This window comes from Motacilla alba, chromosome Z (genome assembly GCF_015832195.1).
Source record: "Motacilla alba alba isolate MOTALB_02 chromosome Z, Motacilla_alba_V1.0_pri, whole genome shotgun sequence".
NCBI classification, from domain to species: domain Eukaryota; kingdom Metazoa; phylum Chordata; class Aves; order Passeriformes; family Motacillidae; genus Motacilla; species Motacilla alba.
In genome coordinates, this window is record NC_052046.1 from 62,718,518 (window position 1) to 62,737,193 (window position 18,676).

At 35.3% G+C, this 18,676-nt stretch overlaps 1 protein-coding gene across 7 annotated transcripts in view; it reads left to right on the top strand.

Annotated features, from left to right (window-relative positions):
• FCHO2 (FCH and mu domain containing endocytic adaptor 2) overlaps positions 1–18,676 on the top strand; it is an 89,212-nt gene that overhangs the window by 17,477 nt on the left and 53,059 nt on the right. For 6 of the 7 annotated variants that reach the window (XM_038125756.1, XM_038125759.1, XM_038125757.1 and 3 more), the window contains exons 6-8: positions 3,630–3,734; positions 5,693–5,791; positions 6,802–6,898. In XM_038125756.1, the coding sequence (XP_037981684.1) occupies positions 3,630–3,734; positions 5,693–5,791; positions 6,802–6,898 (301 nt within the window). Of the gene's footprint in view, positions 1–3,629; positions 3,735–5,692; positions 5,792–6,801; positions 6,899–7,828; positions 7,838–18,676 lie in introns of those variants that run through there. The other variant, XM_038125764.1, reaches the window with a different exon arrangement.

The window sequence follows — 18,676 nt, forward strand, 5'->3', positions numbered from 1 at the left end:
TGTTCAATAAAGAAAAATGTTATCAACGCTTTTACTGCTGTTTTAAAAGGTTCTAATCTCATGGACCAGAGATTCAAGGGGTCTTGACAATGAGTCAATACAATTAGTGTCTTGAGGTGTATTCAGTACTGTCCTTGGGTTGTGATGGGAGGTTGATCCATTCACAGAATCACTCAATATCTGGGGTTGACAGGGACCTCTGAAAGTTATCCTCTCTATTCCTCATGCTCAGGCAAGGCCATCTAAAGCCAGTTACTCAAGACCTTGTCTAGACAGCTTTCTAGTATCTTCAAGGTTGGAGATCCCATGGTCTCTCTGGGTAACCTGTGCCATGGCTCAATCACCTTCAGGAAAAAGGTATTTCCTGCTGTTCAGAGGGAGGGAACCTTTTCTGTTTTCTGTTAGTACCCGTTGTGTCTGGTTCTGTCACTGGGCACCACTGAAACAAGCCTGACTTTGTCTTCCCTTCAGGTATTTATATCTGTTGGTAAGATTCACCCTCAAGCTTCCCTGTTCCAGGCTGAACAGTTCCAGCAGTCTCAGTTTTTTCTTACGCATGAGATGCTTCAGTCCCTTAATCATCTTCGTGCCCCTTTACTGTACTCTCTCCAATATGTCCATGTCTCACTTGCAGTGAAAATTCTGGAACTAGACATTGCTCCAGTGGGGTCTCACCAGTGCTGAGTAGAGGGGAAGGATCCCCTTCCTTGGCCTGCTGGTAAAAAAGTAATTTTTTCCTGTTTTCAGGAATCTAACTAGTAGAGGAAAGAAGTCACCTTTCCTTGTCTCTAGTTATAACTTCTCTTACTAAACCATTAATCTTCTGGCTATTTCCTTTTCAATTAACTGGTCTGTGTTGGACTTTGTTCTTGATAGAATGATGTTTTTGCTTTTAGTCCTGCTATCTTGATGGAGAAGATAGTATTGGCTATTGTCTTTTCACTGATGACGAGTTATTTTGTTGACTATGTTTCAGTTGTTTTATCTTGGTATAAATCTAGTTTTTTCCACCCCAGCTTCTCTCTCAAATGAGAGTTCATGCTGGATTCTAGATGTGAATCAGATGTGTGTTGCCAGATGTTTTCCCGCTAATCTATTCAAAATATAATTTTTCTAAATTCTTGTAAATAGAGTTTCAGTAGGAAAGGTTGACTTGAGGAAAGGCTTTTTAAGATGTAGCATTATCCTTCATTTGGAAATAAAAAAAATATTCAGCATGACAGATGTCTGCATGAGAAGGGGGAAAGAGGAAGCACTATAGGAGGAGGGTAATTTTTTTACTGTTTTATGCATCTTCTTTAGAAACAATTATGTCATTGAATAGTAGTTGAATGCAAGTATTTAAAATATGTTTCCAGTGGGAGTAGGTAACTGAAACTGTCACATCTCTTCAGTCATGCCTCTATTCAAATTTACACTTGCAATTTTTTAAACAGAGTGACCAAAAATTGTATTAATTTATTTTTCCTTTGGTAGAAAATAGATGTATTACTTTCTGTGCAACATGAAAACTGTTTGCTGGCAAAATCACAGATTAACTGCTTTCTCAGAAAACAAGGTATCTGCACCAGTATACTAGTTTATCACAAAGACAAATGTTTGCAGAGATACTTCATTGAAGAACCTAAGGAGGTATCTGAGACCTTGCAAGTCTCATTGCAGCTGGAAGTTAATACTAACTTGCATAATAATTTCCTGTTGTTCTCTGAGATGTAAACTTCTCTATTTATAGTGACTTAACAAAAAATCAGTTGGCTGATCCTTATTCTTTCACATACTGTAAATCTGGTCACATACTGTAAATATGTTCTAGCAATTGCTGTGCCTGAGAATAGTCACATCCTATTTTCAGAAGAGATTACTAGTTAATCATACAGTGTCCATGTGTTTTATCATTTTTTATCACTTTTTATGTCCTTCTGAGTACTTAGTTTTTTAATTGTTCTTCAATATGCAGTACTGGCATTCTGCTCATCATTAAACATGATAGGAAATGGAGAATGTTCTTGTTTTGTCGAACTCCCTTGCACATAGGGTTGAATTAAAAATGCTTTACCAAAAACAAACCCTTTTTTACATCTTTTAGCTTGACATTTCCTTCCTTTTCAGTGATTAAATTTGGAATCAACTTCAAAGCAGTCATAATTTTAAAAGCAAGATTTCAGGGAGCATGTTGTATTTTCAGCATAGTAAATGGCAGTTGAGAAACGTGATAGCACTCTGTGTGCTTCTCAGTGATTTTCCTGTGTAAATGTGTATGAGTGAGAATCATGAAGTAAAATTAAGGATAATAAACTGATAGGTTTGGTACAGCTTTTCCGAATAATCCATATTTTTGTTACTTTAATATTTTCACACTCTATTATGCTGAGTTTAGAAGACTTTGTGACTAAGATATGCTTAGGCTTTCTTTGTAACTGGACAAACAACTAGGTTTGATTCCTGTTCCTTTGAAGTGCTAATGGTATACTGTTACTCACGATTATCAGTTATTTTTCTTTTGGAAATTGCAGAATCTCTCTCTCTCTCTTGCCGGAGGGAATCTTTCTGTTAACTCATTTGAAATTATAGATAGCAGTCAGCTTTACAAATAATTGTAAGTAAAAAATAGTTTCTGTTAGACAGATGAAATTGATTTGCAGGGGGGAGGAGGGCTACAACTAGAGCAAACAGAAAATATACAATTCTCTTTACTGATCTGGTTAAGAATTCATGAATACTTTCACGTTACAAATGATGGTAAATTTCAGAGAGATAGTAATTGAATGTTGAATAAAGAAGCTGAATGTTGAATAAAGAAGCTAGAAAAGAAAATGGTGTTCAAGGTGATTTTCATTGGCATTTAATTTGGAAATAGATTATCAATGGTTTGAAAGACTTCTTCTCATGCATCATGTTGTAAACATTGAAAATAACTTTTTCTCTACCACAATCAGTCACTTCATTTAGTTTTGTTCTCCATGTAATACTGAGATTTTCCTGTATTTTGTTTTATGTTCTACTTAACTCCCAGGAAGAAGATTTTGATTTATTAGCAACAAATAATGAAAAGTATAAATCTCCAAAGGACTATTAGTGATAACACTGACCTGCCTAAATCTGACCTTCACTGTATTCTGCACTAGCTTCACTTTGAAATATCTGTTAATCCACTGATGTAATGCCCATACTTCTGAGTTTCTTTTTTCATTTCTAAGGCAACTTCAGCATCATGGGTTTTTTGCCATTGATTCTTTCAGTATCTGTTTGCTCTGTATTCTACCCCTTCTTTTTTCCTAATTTGCTGTTGCAAATACAAATTTGTTTTTCCTATTTGACAAGAGCTAATGAGTTCTCTTCAGCAATAAAAATTTGATTTCAAAATAAGTTTTGTTATAAATATTTTAATAAAATTTTCATTGCTTATAAGGGGAAGGGATTTAATTGAGTTAATTTGTTATACTTGTATGTGATTTATATATAGTAAAATCTCTCATTGCTCTTATCTGAGATATTTGGTGTTGAAATTTTGTTATGACGTGTCTCTGTTTTGGTATGCCCCTGATAATTTTAGAGATCATCCTAGGCTTTCTTTGAATATTAACTTTAAAAACCTGTATGTGACATTTGCCGCATTTTTGTATTGATAGGCAGCAGTTAAATCTAAAAAAGCAACAGATACCTATAAACTGTATGTGGAGAAGTATGCTGCATTTAAATCTGATTTTGAACTGAAAATGACAGAAACAGCACAGGTAAGTGTTGCATTAAATGAGTCACTTTTGAAGTCGGTTAATGTATTCTATTTAATTTCTAGAGCCATCTGAAATTAGAGATTTGAAAAAACTAGTCCCTTTGGAAATTGATTTGTTTGAAAGGCAAACACTAACTATATATGTTGTGATAGCACTGTCCTTCAATGACACTGTGCTGGCACTCTAGAAGGTGTTTTGAAGAAATTTTTGGAAGAAAGTAAAATGAACTTCTGGAAGTGTTATATATGCATTGTGTTTATGTGGAAAATCCTCTGAATTGATGGGCACCCTGGACTCATTTACAGGCATTTTAATATTGGGATCGGTTGCAGCATTTCATTATTATTCCATCAAAACACTAAAGTTACAGTTTGTTAAAATGCCTACCCAGGATTTACCTGAGGTAAAGCCGTTTATGAAAAGCTGTTACAGCTGTTCAAGTTTCTGGGGTTTTTTAAAAGATGATATTCTGGAAGATTTCAGGTTCTCTGTATCAATGCATATGCGATTTCTTGCTACATTTGAAACCACATTTGGCTACATGTCCTTAGCTCCTTAACTGTAGCTATCCTGTTACTTAAAATTTAAAGTAATTTTCACTTAATGTTGTTATGGACACTTGTAAACTTTCCACATTTGTCCATCTTGGAAATGAAATTGTCATTCTGCCGATTAAAGATCTAGGTGTGGAATTCATTTTAAGTATAATGGTGTAGCTGTGTTCACAGTTTGGTTGCACAATGGCTACTTTAAAGATGATGTGATAGGAAAAATGACATTTGTGAATATATGGAAGCACACATCTATGTGAAGCACATCCTGTATTGTCTTAATTCAGCATACTTTTCATTTGAAAATATGCTGATTAGTTCTCAAAATTAAACCAGTGAGGAGTGTGAGCATTCTCAGTTCTTTCAGTGCAAAATCAGTTGGTTTAGCTTAAATCTGTCTTACAATGTCCAGTAAAAGAAGTAAAATCATAGAGTAGGCTACTGTAGGATGACTGTATCTTCTGTAATTAAGATGAAGGGTGCTGAAGAAAAAGAAAATAATTTTAATCTCCCTAAGTGATGTCTACAGAGGTACATAAGAATGGCAGAATACTGAGATTACGAAGCTAGAGATATGTGTCTTCTATGCATGGAGTCATGTTTGTGAATCAGAGTAGCAGGATGTTCAAGATTGGGATCTTCACAGAATCCTGTGCAAATTAGAGAGAGGATTAAGTGCACCGAAGTCTGGACACACTTGAAAGGGTAGTTACAGAAACAGGCAGAGAACTAGGAAAGAGCAGAAGTAAACAAAGATTTCAAGACTGTTATGGTTGACTGTTGAGGAGGATGAGAACATTTTTAGTTCTGATTTTTGGCCAGGAAGGGGCCATTGAAAACTTTGGAAGTAATTTTAAAATGGCTGTCAGCTGACAGCCTGGATAAAAAGGAGCAAACTGTAAAATTTATGTGTGATGAGTATAAAGATCAAAGAAATCATATTTAAAGAAGCAAAGTACATGGATTTAACTAGAGAAAGAGTGTGTATGTTTACGAGTGTTCTAAAAAGAAGTGTAAAACAGATCCAGACATAAGATTTCTTGGTTTAGATGGGAAAAAAAGACTCTTCAGTTATGGAGAAAAGAGGAAACTTGAACACCTTCTAAACATATTTTGGTAGAAATAGATCAGATTTTTTTGATGGGCTAGATGAAAGTTCAAAAATAAGTTAAAAAAGTTCCGTAATGATTCTGAAATGATCACTTGCGTTCTAAAGTGCATTATTTCATAACTCTGAATTCTGCACCTTACTTTCTTAAATGTAGCTATTAGGTTTAAGATGTGGAGAAAAAAAAAAGAGGCTTATCTGTTATTTTTTTCATTTTACTGTATTTAATCATTGAAATTTAAGATTTTGTGTGTCAGGAAATATTTTCATTATGATTAATTGCTCATATTTGTTTGCAGAAATTTCAAGACATCGAAGAAATGCACCTTCTTCGAATGAAAGAGATTATACAATCATTGTCAAATACCATAAAAGAAATTCATTTACAAATAGGAGAGGTATTTTTATACATATTTGTATCATGCTTTATGTTTTTCCTTAACTATTAAATGGAATATTTCTTACTTTGTGAAATTCAACATAAGGTCAAATTTCCATGGCTTCCTTTGCAATTTTAAGTTCAGTGTCACAAATTTTACCAAATAAGACTAGATAGGTTTTGTCTTCAAGAAAAAAAAATATTAGGACAATTAGAAGAATTCAAAAGTTGAAGAATTTTTAGTGTATTTCTAAATTCTGCTTCCTGGATATTAATTTAGCACTCATTTCACACAGATTTAGGATACTGCTTTTTCAATTTGAACTAGAAATTATCACTCTGAGAAGTTTCCAAGTATTTCATACTCTTGGATTTTAGGAGCAAAAGATATTTAGTAACAGAAGCTTTTATAATACCTTTTGTTCAGATGGGAGTTGATTTAATTAGTAATCTTTATAAGCAATCCTTTTATTATTTTTTGAAGTGTCACTTTATTTGCTTACACTTTAGTGTTGAGGTTTTCTGCTAATAAATGATCATCACAAGGGTGATGCTGTGTATTTCTAAAGTATATACACATTCTGCCTTGTTGGAAAAACCTATTAACAGCATGTTGTTAGACCAAAGCAACATGTTGCTAGACCAAAACTATGACAACAGTAAGACTTTTTACTCAAGCAGGTGGGAGTTGTGATAATACAGTAGTAACAGTTCACACCCTAAACTGGTGCTGGCTGAAAAAACTGCCTGTCTTCCTGACATTATAGTGGGATATGTTGCCAACAAATTAATAAAATATATATAGACACGTTGTTTAACATGGAAGAAATAGAAGTAAAACCTAGATCTGTCATTTCATTTTTTGTCTGTAATGTACCCATACTTGCTAATACTACAGAAAGGAGAAGGTTTTCCTAGATAAAGTATTTATTGATTTTTCTAAGTCCTGTAATGTATTTTAGGGGAAGGTTTTTTAATCTTAACTACTACAAAAGCTGCTTCTTAAAGTTGATAACTTTTTTTTTGAAGGTGCATGAAGAGTTTATTAATAACATGACAAATACTACAGTTGAGAGTTTAATACAGAAATTTGCTGAGTCAAAAGGAACTGGCAAGGAAAGACCTGGTAAGAAATTAAAACTAACAGAATAGGAAATGTCAGCTTTAAAACTGGAAATTTCCATTCCTAATGAAATGTCAAACCCATATTTGTTTATGTGCTGTATTTTTGACATATGTTCAAATTCTTAGTATTCATTAACTTTGATATTAAATGGTTCTTAGAAATTGGTAATGCAGAATTCATGATGTGCATGTATTTGTGTTCATGATGTTTGGTAGTTTATTAGTCTGTACTACTAAACTATCCAGTTTTCTGGAACATCAGGGAAATTGGTCAAGAAGCTGTAGTTCCTTGGACAAACAATGTGTTATCTGCTATGTGTTTCTTGTACAAACTGTGATTCTGCATAAATTGTACTTCGGAACTTCGTTGAATATAAACATATTAAGAGCAAATGTCTGTAAAGCTCCTTACTGAACTATTGGAACAGTTGCATCAGTTTGTTCAGCTTACCAAATTATCATTTTAATAGATACGAAACTGCTATTTTTTTATAAAATGTATTTTAATATACAATAATCTATATTGCTTCTTTAGTAAGAAGCAAATTGAATAGTACGTTCTGAAGGTACTGTTGATTTGGTGTGGTAAGACTTTCCTGGACTGGCATAAAAAGGCATTCTCACAGTACTGCCTATATAGTGTCCCTTTAATATTGGCATGAATATACAGTCACTAGTTATGTAAATACAGGAACTAGTAGTACTGTTTCCTTCAGTGCTAGGTGTCCTCACAAGCATCTCTGTCTTCTAGTAGAGGTACACGAAAATGTATTTTTTTTCCTAGAGCAAGAATGTACATACCAGACTAGATAATGAAAATTTATAATGAATTGTTAAATATTATTAGGTATCTTGCAATGTGTGTGTGAGGTGTTTTTAACATAACATTGTTTCATATTCTTTCTGTGATCCTGTAATGCTGATATCCAAGTGGGCTGAGGTAAGATTACGTATGGAACAATTTTTGAAAGTTTCCTGTGTATTTATCAATTTCTTAGTAAAGGTCAAAAAAGAAAATGTGTGAACTTCAGGGTGTCAAGTTCAGTTGGTCTGAAACAGGACAAAGACGTGACAATTTGCTGTTCAGACCTCTTGGATTAGCTGTTGCCAAGATGTCGTGGTGAGGGATCTCCATCTTGCATTTAAGGTTCTGACTGCCTGGGTTACAAAGACCCTTGCTAATTTGTCCTAAAACATTGCACACTTCAAGCCATGCTATCTAGCATGGGTTTTGCTGGACAACATTGTAATTTTAGCGAAGTAATACTTCACTTTTTAATTTAATGGAGAAATTACACACACTTATACTTACTTGCAGCTTTATAGTTCTTCAAATCCCAACTGTGCTCACTGAGGACAAATAAAAACTTCTCAAAATATATTCTAAGTTAAGCAAAGTATTTTAAGGAACAATAGCACATTTAGTGTGTAAATGTATGCACCTTGAATTTTCTTTTACAGTAGTAAATTATTATTGATATGAACTTTGTCAAGCAGTCATGGTGCAGGGAGAAAGCATAGTCAAATTCAGCAGCAAAAGAATATAAATTCACAAGAAGTTTTGAGGTGTTAAAGACTAGCAACACAGACTTCTAATGATGTTAATTATGCTTACTGCCTCTAATATATTTGTTTTATTAACTTAGAATCATAAAACTTTGATAATTTGAAAGATTTGGAAGGCAAAGTGAGGTATTCTGACAATGAAGAGGACATAACCACTGTTAAGGATTGATTTTTCTTGATTAAACTCCCACTTTTTTGCATCTGAGAACTGTTCAAGATGAAAGGATAATTCACGGAACAAATGTTGAAAATCTGTGGGATATATTCATTAATTAGGTTGAAGAAGGAGATGGCTCCTCAGAAAAATCTAAATATTCAATGTAAAAAATGATACTGATTTGGCTTACAAAACAAATGCAGAAAAACTGTCTTCTGAATGTCACTGTTGGTTGTAACTTAAATCTGTTTAAAGGCAATATTTTAAAATTCTCCAGGCCCATGTAAGCCTTTTTTCATCATTTTCATATTATTTGTGACTTACTATAAGTGAGATGGTGGGTACTTTCAGATAAAATAAAACTAAAAAGGCAATGCATAACAAAGTATTTTAGTTTATTTTGGTATATTCTAGCTATTTATAGTTATTCACAGCAGAGTTCACTTGCTTTTATATATATCTGTAAAAATAATAATGAATCTGAAATGAAGAACCAATGAGAACTATAAACCATTTACAGTAAAGTCAATTGCGTATCTGAAATGTATCTGTACAGTGATGTCTGTTTTACCAGATTATATGGGCTCCCTCTGGTGGCTAATTTCTGTCACCTGCAGTCAGAATGTACAGGGGTATCTAGAATTCAAGTCTTTATTGTACAAATAACAGGTTTTCTTTCAAACAGTAATGCTTTGTGAGAGTTTTTTAATTCACTCAGGAACTTCTTTCCAGGGGCTCTTTTTGCACTGCTACCTAAATAACTTATCTAGTCAGCTTTTTAACCTACTTCTCACTGAATTTGTTTCAATTTTTTCTTTATTAAATCAGTTTTGAATTTAGCGTTTTTAATAACAAAATATTTGGAGAAGTAATAATTTTTGTTTTCTGACTCCTGCTCAGTGAAAAAAAAATGGAAGACCAAACCACTTACATCCAGTTGCAAATCTTTAGTTTTAACTGAAAAGAAAGTTAGTGTAAAACACCAAAGAACAAAGCTGGCAGGACCAGTCAGGCTTCAGATCAGAATTTAATGTGTTCCCTGAACTGCCTCTAACACCCAGAGGAGCCAGGATGAGGTCAAGGAATGGGCCCATGTGAGCCTCGTGAGGTTCTACAAGACCAAGTGCAAGGTGTTGCACCACGGGCTGGGGATGAGCAGATCACAGCAGCCCTGCCCAGAAGGGCTTGGGGGTGCTGGTGGCTGAGAGGCTGGACATGACCCAGCCATGGGCACTCCCAGCCCAGAGAGCCACACGTGTCCTGGGCTGCATCCAGAGCAGTGTGGGCAGCAGGGCCAGGGAGGGGATTCTGCTGAGACCCCAGCTGCAGGGCTACATCAGCTCTGGGGTCCCAGCACAGGAAGGACATGGAATTGTTGGAGTGGTCCAGAAGAGAGACACTGAGCTTATTAAAACATCTCTCCTGTGAGGACAGGTTGAGGCAGTTGAGGCTGTACAGCCTGGAGAACAGTACGCTCCAGGAATAGCTGATTGTGGCCTTCTAGTACTTAAAATGGCCTTATAGGAAAGATGGGGACTAGAAATTAGAAATTAGAGCCTGTAGTGATATGGCAAGGAGTAATATTTTTAAACTAAAAGAGAGTAAATTCAAACTATATGTAAGTAAGGCGTTTATTATGTGGGTGGTGAAACACTGGAACAGGTTGCTCAAAGTGGTAATTTTTCATCCATGGAACCATTCATCGTCATGTTTGACAGGACTCTGAGCCACCTGATGTTGTCAAAGATGTCTCTGCTTATTGCAGGAGGATTGGACTAGATGAGCTGTAAAGATCCCTTCCAACCCAAAACATTCTAGGATTCTATTATATATTCCCAGTGTTAGGTTTGGTGGCAGATTTGATACCATCAGTTGGAAGATGCTTTAGTCACTCATATGGTCCTGCAATGTTCATCAAAACTTAACCGCTTCTGATTGATTGGTCTCATGTTTGTTGTAGTCTGTTGCTTTGTATTCCTTGGAAAATTAATTTATTGTATGGCAGAAAATATCTGCTTTTCTTCCAAAGTATATTCAAATCAGTAATGGAAGTGATACCAGAGTAATCTTCTTCCAGATTAATGAGATACTAATGAGCTCTAGCTCCAGATACTTAATCTACTAATGTGTTTAAAAATTGGTTTGTTCTAGTGTGCAGCATTGGTGCACAAGACATAGATGCTGCTAAGAAGTTTAAGCTCATGTTCTTTTTAGATTTTATATCTGAAATTTTCAGGTTAATATCAAATGTCTTTTAAGAGGTTAGTGAATGCCTATGTATCTGTAGTTGATAATGAGTAATTTTTAATTTTAGTTACTGAATAACCATGTCCACTTCTCGTATATGGGAAACTAAATATGTGTGTTTGTTCCTGTAATAGTTTTTGGCCACTGCACGGTTCACTTAGAAGGTTCCATCCAGACCAGCCTTGAACACTTTCAGAGATAAGGCATCCACAGCCTCTCTGGGCAACCCATTCCTGCACCCTCACAGTAACGAATTTCAGCACCCTCACAGTAAAGAAATTCATTCTAGTATTTAATCTAAGCCTGTCCTCCTGCATGTTAAGGTCATTGCTTCCTTCCTGTCACTACATGCCCTTGTGAAAATGCCCTCTCTAACTTTTCATGTAGGCCCACTGTAAGTACCGGAAGGTGCTCTAAGGATGCAATTGGCTTTCTGGGTTGTCAGTGCCCATGGTTCGGTCGTGGTAAGCTGCTTGTCCATGAACACCCCCACATCTTTTTTTCAGAAGGCCTCTCTGAACCTATTCTCAATCCAGCCTGTATTGGTGCTTGGGATTGCCCTGACCCAGAATCCTGCAGTTGGCCTTTTTGAATTTCCAGAGGTTTGCACAAGCCCATCTCTTGGGTCTGTTCTAGGTCCCTCTGGATGGCATTCCTTCTCTCTAGTGGGTCCACCATGCCACACAGCTTGGTGTCATTGGCAGACTTGCTGTGGGTGCTCCCAACTGTCCATATCACTGACAGAGATGTTTAACAGTACCAGTGCAAATACTGTCCCCTGGGCAACACCACTTGTCACTGCTTTCCACTTGAACATGGAGATTTTGATGGCAACTCTTAGAGCGCAACCATCCAGCCAAGTCCTTATCCACTAATCGGTCCGTCTGTCAGTTATGTTTCTCTCTGGTTTACAGACCAAAATATCATGCAAAACAGTGTCAAATGCGTTACAGAAGTCCAGGTAGATGAGATCAGTTGCTCTTCCCTTATCCACCAGTAATCCCATTGTAGAAAGCCTTTGTCTTCATTAATTTGTTGTGGTGTTGTTGTTAGTGGCTGTTGGTAGTTTGTTCCTCTATTTTTTCCCTTTTTACTTAAAAAATATTGAAGATGAAATCAAGACTTTTACTGTAATGCAGATTGAAAAATGGAAAGCCATAATCTTGTTTGCTTCCTTGTTCTGCAATAAAACAGTGATGTGCAGATGACAATTACTACATATGCTGTGCTGTTATTTAGTGTGAGTGAGGAAGGCATTGGGTCATTTTCAGCTGTAGCAATTTTTTTTTAAAGTATTGGTTTGGTGCTAGCTTAATCCATGTTTCAGAATGTGAGAGCCTGTAGAAATACTTCTTGCCTCTTTTCATTATTCATTCAATAAATTTGAGCTTTTTAGAGGGCCTGAAAGAAGTTTGCATTTTTAAAAATATTGAAAATTGGTGCCTGCAATTCATCTACTCTTTGGTTTAATGGTAACAGGAGTTTATAATGTTTATTACCAACAGTTGCTGTTGGTCAGCCATCACTGGCTCTTGCACATGTAGTAAAGTATTTGACTTCTGTTTCTCTTCTCATTTTAGATACCAGAAATATAGTATGAATATTTTTAATAAAATGATGGTTGCACAGATAACAAGATTCATAAAGGACAGATGTAATACTCCCATTCTGTTTCGTCCCTCCACCAAATGCAAAAATTGACAATTTGGTCAATAATGAGTAATGCTGATTAAAAAAAATGTTTGGTTTGTTGATTTTTGGAGCTGTTGAAGACCTGTTTCACTTTATTTGCCCGTGCATAAGAAATAGTCTCAAGGCTTCTAGTAACTCCAATCATGGAACAGAGTGAGGTCATGCATGTCCAGTGGAGACATAATTTCAAACTGGCAAAAAATTCCTGAATTACTTTCTGGAAATGGTATAAAGTAGACTAAGTTGATATGATTTTCAGTGAGTTAGGACTGCTATAATGTCAGGATCACTACTTTTTCACAAGGTAGCACATACTACAAAAAAATATCCTGGCATCTTTCTTAGTGTGCTGGTGATTCTTTTCTGTTCTGAGAGAATACGTTTGGGATCTCTGCCTGTTAGCAGAGATCATGACGCATTAAAGTTTCAAGTTAATAAACATCTAAACCCTAAATTTTACCTAGCCTTTAATTCAACTGATTTCTGTTTCTGTGAACTCAACTGAAATATTGCTTATTTGATTAGAATAACATTTCATGTGGCTGTCTGTTGGTGGTGGCATTAGTGCAAAGTTTGGTGTGAGTTTATCACACACTTTTAGGCCTTTTGAAGTTGCCTGTTGTGAGCGCTTTAGTGCTAAATGTCAATGAAAAGTACTAATTATGTGTTTTTTCCAAAACAAATACAAGAGTGTCAGAGTGAGCTGCACCACAGCTGAAAGGTAGTGCTGGTAGTGTTAATGCACAGTTGTGTTCGCTCCATGTTAATACTTCTATTAAGTTAGTGTATTGTGTTAAACAGCATGTTTTGTATCTAATGAAGAAATGTACCAAATGTACAAGATTAAGTAGTGGGGAAAAAAAGAGGGTTAAGAATAAATTTATTACTCCTAAAAATTTTTAGAAACAAGTTAATCCTTTCCCAGACTTTAAGAGGCAAAACAAGGGCCATTAAATATTGACGTTTGCTTTGATTAGAGCTTACTAGCATTTTATGTGGTTAAATAATGAACTCTGTTTTAAAAGAAAGACTTTAAACAGTGCTGGGTGTGGCATTAATTTCTTTCTGTGGGTTTGTTTGATAACATAGTAGTTTACAGCACATGTAAAAATACTGTTTTAGGACACTAAACAAGTTACAAAGTAGATGTAAATAAACACTGAAAATGGTTAATACTCACTTTTGAAAAGCTCTGCAGGACATCTTTGAGCTTCTTTTCTACAGGGAAGGGTAACAAAGCAAGTATTTATTTTATGTTCTTATAAATTATTTTCTTTGTATTTTCTTTAAATACTGTGAATACTTTAGTGCTGCTGACGCTTGTGGTTAAATGCACAAATAGCTTGGAATGTCACAATTTCTCAAAGACTGTGCCCACATATAGTTCTACACAAAAGATTGTCTGAGGAATGAGCTTAGTTTATCAACACTGACAGTGTCCAAGGGATTCAGGAAAGTATTCTTTGTAAAGGAGGGCAGACTACTGCTATATTTCAGAAGTTAATTAAAGAAATTAAGTATGAATATTTTTATATTTTTGAGGATTTTATGGGAAGCTGGGCTTGAGGCAGATAGAAAGGTCTTTAAGGGTCTTAGGCTGTAGAACTGATTTTGAGGAGGAGATACAAGCTGAAAAGCTGTGCCAACAAATGTGTCTTAACTGCTGTCCTAGATGTCTGTTTTATTTTGCCTGCAAAAATTCGGTCCTTTGAACAAACTGCCAAAGCTTCTGTGGGCTTCTAGTCTGAAGATCTGCCAATATAGATTTTTAATAATTAGATGTATCTAAGTTGTAAACTTGTTGTAGAATGCAATGTATTGATTTTTAATGGTCTGGAGAGTTATAAAGGAGCAAGTTTTATTGAAAGAAATATTTGAATGCAAGTGGAAGAATCATAGCATTGATAGAAATATCTTGGACAACATTAGTAGACATAACAGGGCAAGAGCTAGATTGTGAATGATCTGGAACACACAGTAAGATAAAGTACTGTTGGGTGCACTCAAATTTTTTTCCTACAGGCAAACAATTTAGTTGCAGCCTGACATTTAAAAGAGTTTTTTAGGATTGCAGGAGCAAAGCAATGTCCACTTCAGTAACTTAAATAGGAGGAATATATTAAGTAGGTCACAGTCATCACAAAATGCAGTAGGATGTATGATGGATTTCTATGACCAGAAAAATTGAATAGCTTTAAAACAACTGAAAACAGAAAAAAACACACTGAAATGTGTTTTATGCTGATAAAGTAAATAAGACCTGTACATTACTTATATAAAAACGTAACTTTATATATAATTAATATTTAGGAAAGTTTTGATATTTTGAACTTATTTATTTGGGGTGTATTTTTCTTTTAAGGTAGGAAATGTTCTTTATTTTCTAATGGAAAAAAGATCTTTTTGTCTGAAAGTTCTGTATGCTATAAAATATATTACCCTATTTGTGCTCCATAGGGTCACATTAAACATCTTAACTTTTGATGACTTCATGGGCTTAAGTTCAGAACTTCAGTAAGGAACCATATCTCTCTTCATTTACAGGGAGAATGTGTGACTTCTAAAAAAGATGTGATTCTTTGAAACTGTCTTTGAATAAGTGGGCTATAACTTGACATAGTTACAGTGTGTCTAGTGTTGCAGAATCGTAGCTGAATCTTCTTAAAAACGAGAGTGTCTGTGCATTTCTTTCATCACGGTGTATTTGCTGTGATGCAGCAGGTGCATCATGCACCATGTAGACAGGCAGAGCCTTTTGTTACAGAAACTTATATTTATAGACTATAGTTATGCTCTTGTTTAGTACTTTTACCACACCTCTCCTTCAATTTTCACAAGACTGCTACTTTCTACACAATTTGATGGAAAAGGAGAGTGTAGAAATGAGGAGGTTGCTAGAGGAAGAAGAAGCTTCCAAACTACTAGTCATTTAGAGAATCAGCAGAGAGCTGAGTATGTATTTGTACGTATTGTGTATGTTGGCCTGCCACTTAGCTTATAAATACTTAAAACCAGTCATATTTCACATCCTGTTGTTTATGCGTTCAGAGAGAAAATATGGAGTGAAGCTGAAGCAAAAGCAGGAGTAGAAAAGGATGAGAAAAGGGGTTGTAATGCTCTGCAGATTGGTGTATTAGCTGAAACTATTTTGCTGCTCACAGACCTCACACTTTCACAGATCATAGTTTTCATAGATCATAGCAGTGTTTGTTGTCATACTCAGGTGTTGCAGCCTAGACAGATCTCTACCTTGAATCATTGCCTTTGGTACATGTTTCCTGTCTCTTTTGAAAACTCTTGTGTTATCAGAGCAATGAAAAATACTTTTTAACTTATGTTTGCCACATTTTTATTTTAGAGAAATAAATCTGGTCTTTCCTTCTGATGATAAACATCTTAATTGATAATAATTATTTTAGGGCTACTCAGATTATGATCCTTTTCTGCTTTATGTGGCTTACAGACCAAAACCAGAAATAGTGTCCCTTGACTATAACAATAATATAATAGTGTCCCTTGAGTACTTGCTGTATTCACATAGTTTGTAGCCAGAGGACCAGAAAAGCCTGAGGTGGATAATGTTGCCTTTCATCTGGTGAACTGAGTGCAGGGCTGGAAGCCTAAAAACAGAATCGCGGTTAAAATTCTTCATCCAAAAAAATTCTTTCCAAGGAAGTGCTACATATTGCTACTGATAATTGTCATTATTTCTGGTGCCCAGTATCACCTCTACCTTTCCCTTTCTTTTCCTTAATTGAGTACTATAAGTGTGCTATAGTTTTCTTTTTTTAATTTTTTTAAGGAAGATTTGATGAGGCATTCAACATCTCTAGAGGCTATGTATCAGCTAGGCTGATATATCATTCTGAGGATATAACAACGAGTAGTCAGAAATTCAGTGATTGTTGTAGGGGAACTGTATTTATTGAATTAGATTAAAGGATCATGTTTTGCCACTATTATTTCAGTGTTTTCCCTCAGACTGACCTGCTATCAGGCCACTTTTATTTTTTTTTCCCTTATGCTCTTTTTGGCAAAGAATAGATGACCAAATCCATAAATTAAGATTTGCTTGTAGCAGTTTGGTACTAGCATGATAACTGTATCACATGTATGAAATTTAGCTCAAAGAAAACAGCTGCTCGTCTTTACTCTGCATTCCTCCAAATAAGATAAGCTTCTATTTGGTTTTTTCCTTCTTGTTTTAAAATGTAGAATAAAAGGTCCTTTTCTAGGAAAAAAAATCTTCTTACTGTTTTATAAAATCATTTCTCATAAATGGACAGGCAATAAAAATGGGAAGTTAGTGTTAGAAACACTTATGTTGATGGAATATATTTGGGCTTCCTAGCTTCTGAATTTGAAAACTTGAATTTTTTTTGCTAAACATGTCACAGGATCAGATGATAGCAAGAAAAAGATTGCTTATATGTTTGTGTACATACAAAATTGACCTTTGTGATGCAGCTTGACATCTAAACACTAAAAGCAGTCATTTGTTTTGACAGCAGAATTAATTGAGGCTAAAACAGTCGAAATTCCACTTGTATCAAGCTGTTCATTAGGAACTGCTGTCTGGCTTTAGTGCTGTCAGAAAAATAACCTGTTCTGCTATGATTAAATAGCAGAATGATGGTCGGTCCACTGAATTTGAGAGAGAGGTTGAATAAACTTTCTACTGTGGAAACAATTCAGAAGTGACACGCTGCAAGGGGGGTCAGAATGTGCATTGATATCCAGCTGAGCTGTCAACTGGCACTGAGCCAGGCACGCAAAGCTTTGCCATTTGAAGCAGCATGTGAAGCATATGCAGTTTAAAAAAATTGTCCTCCTTTCATGCATGATTTACACTCAGAGACAAACTTTTGTTTTTGTTGAAAACAAGAATATGGTTTGTTACTGTATTTGTAACTACAGGTACAGATTTATGGAGTATTTTTAGAAGATTTTGCCTGAAACAGATATGTTAATGTTTGTATGTGCATGCATGTATGTAAACTGAATCCTCAGGCTGCAGGGAAAGGCAGTTCTGGGGGGTGTTCTGAGGGTCTTAGTGTTCCTAGTTAATGAGAATTATGTGAAGTTAATACCAGTGTAATGTTTTCTTTCTGCCATGCATGCCCCCCTTAAGATGGAAAGGACAGTTTTCAAAGCAGATGCAAACGTAGAGCAGTTCTTTTTTGATTTGTTGACTTCTTGATTTGTTTAACTTTTTAGCTCTGTGGGATTTTCCAGTTCATTGGTACACTTACTGGGGCACTTTTTCAGGGTATGACATAATATTATGTTTTTCTTACTAGTAATAATGGTTGACTTTTGCATTTGACGTGTTTATTTAAGAATTCAAACGGTAATATTTTTTTTTCCTCTCAATTGAGGAAAGTGGGGGTTATTTTATTGTTTTGACATTAGCAAAACATTCTCCCAATGTCTCCCTCACAGAGGTTTTATGTAAAAGTTATACAGACAGGCTAGAAAACCTGTATCTATGATTTTGTGGAGAGAGGTTTTTTTCTTGTTGTTTTGGTTTTTTTAAGTAGCAGGTATAAGATGGTGGTTATAAAGATAGTTTTTGTAGTTGCCTTAAATATCCTCTGAAAGTACTGTTCCCATAGATGTGAGCTAAATGCGTAGGAGATTCTGTAAGATAATATACAGTGCAATTGCATCTTCTTCATTTGTCTGTCAATAAGAACATTGTCTCCTTATTGCTAGCTATATACTCTACCTTTAGGGGCATGAAAGCTCACACACTCACATGCCACTTGTAACAAAAGAAACATTTCGTGTAGTTACTGAACAATCTAGGAGATGCATCCTAAGATGCATCCTTACTCGCTGGCGCTTAATTTCTGCGAGTGTCGCTTCTTAAATTATGAAATTATTAATTCAGTGAATTATGAAATTCACTAAAATAAAAATTACACTATGTTATATTATTGTATAAATTATATTCATACAAATTACTTTTTTCTGTTCCAGCAAACAGAAGCTGCTTTATTTTCAAGAGCCTAAGAACTGACCCAGTCCTGGTGTATTTGCTTTAGTCTCTTGTCAATTAGCAGCTGTCTGCCTCCATGTGTTTGTGAAACCATACTCCATTTGCTTTCTCTTCTT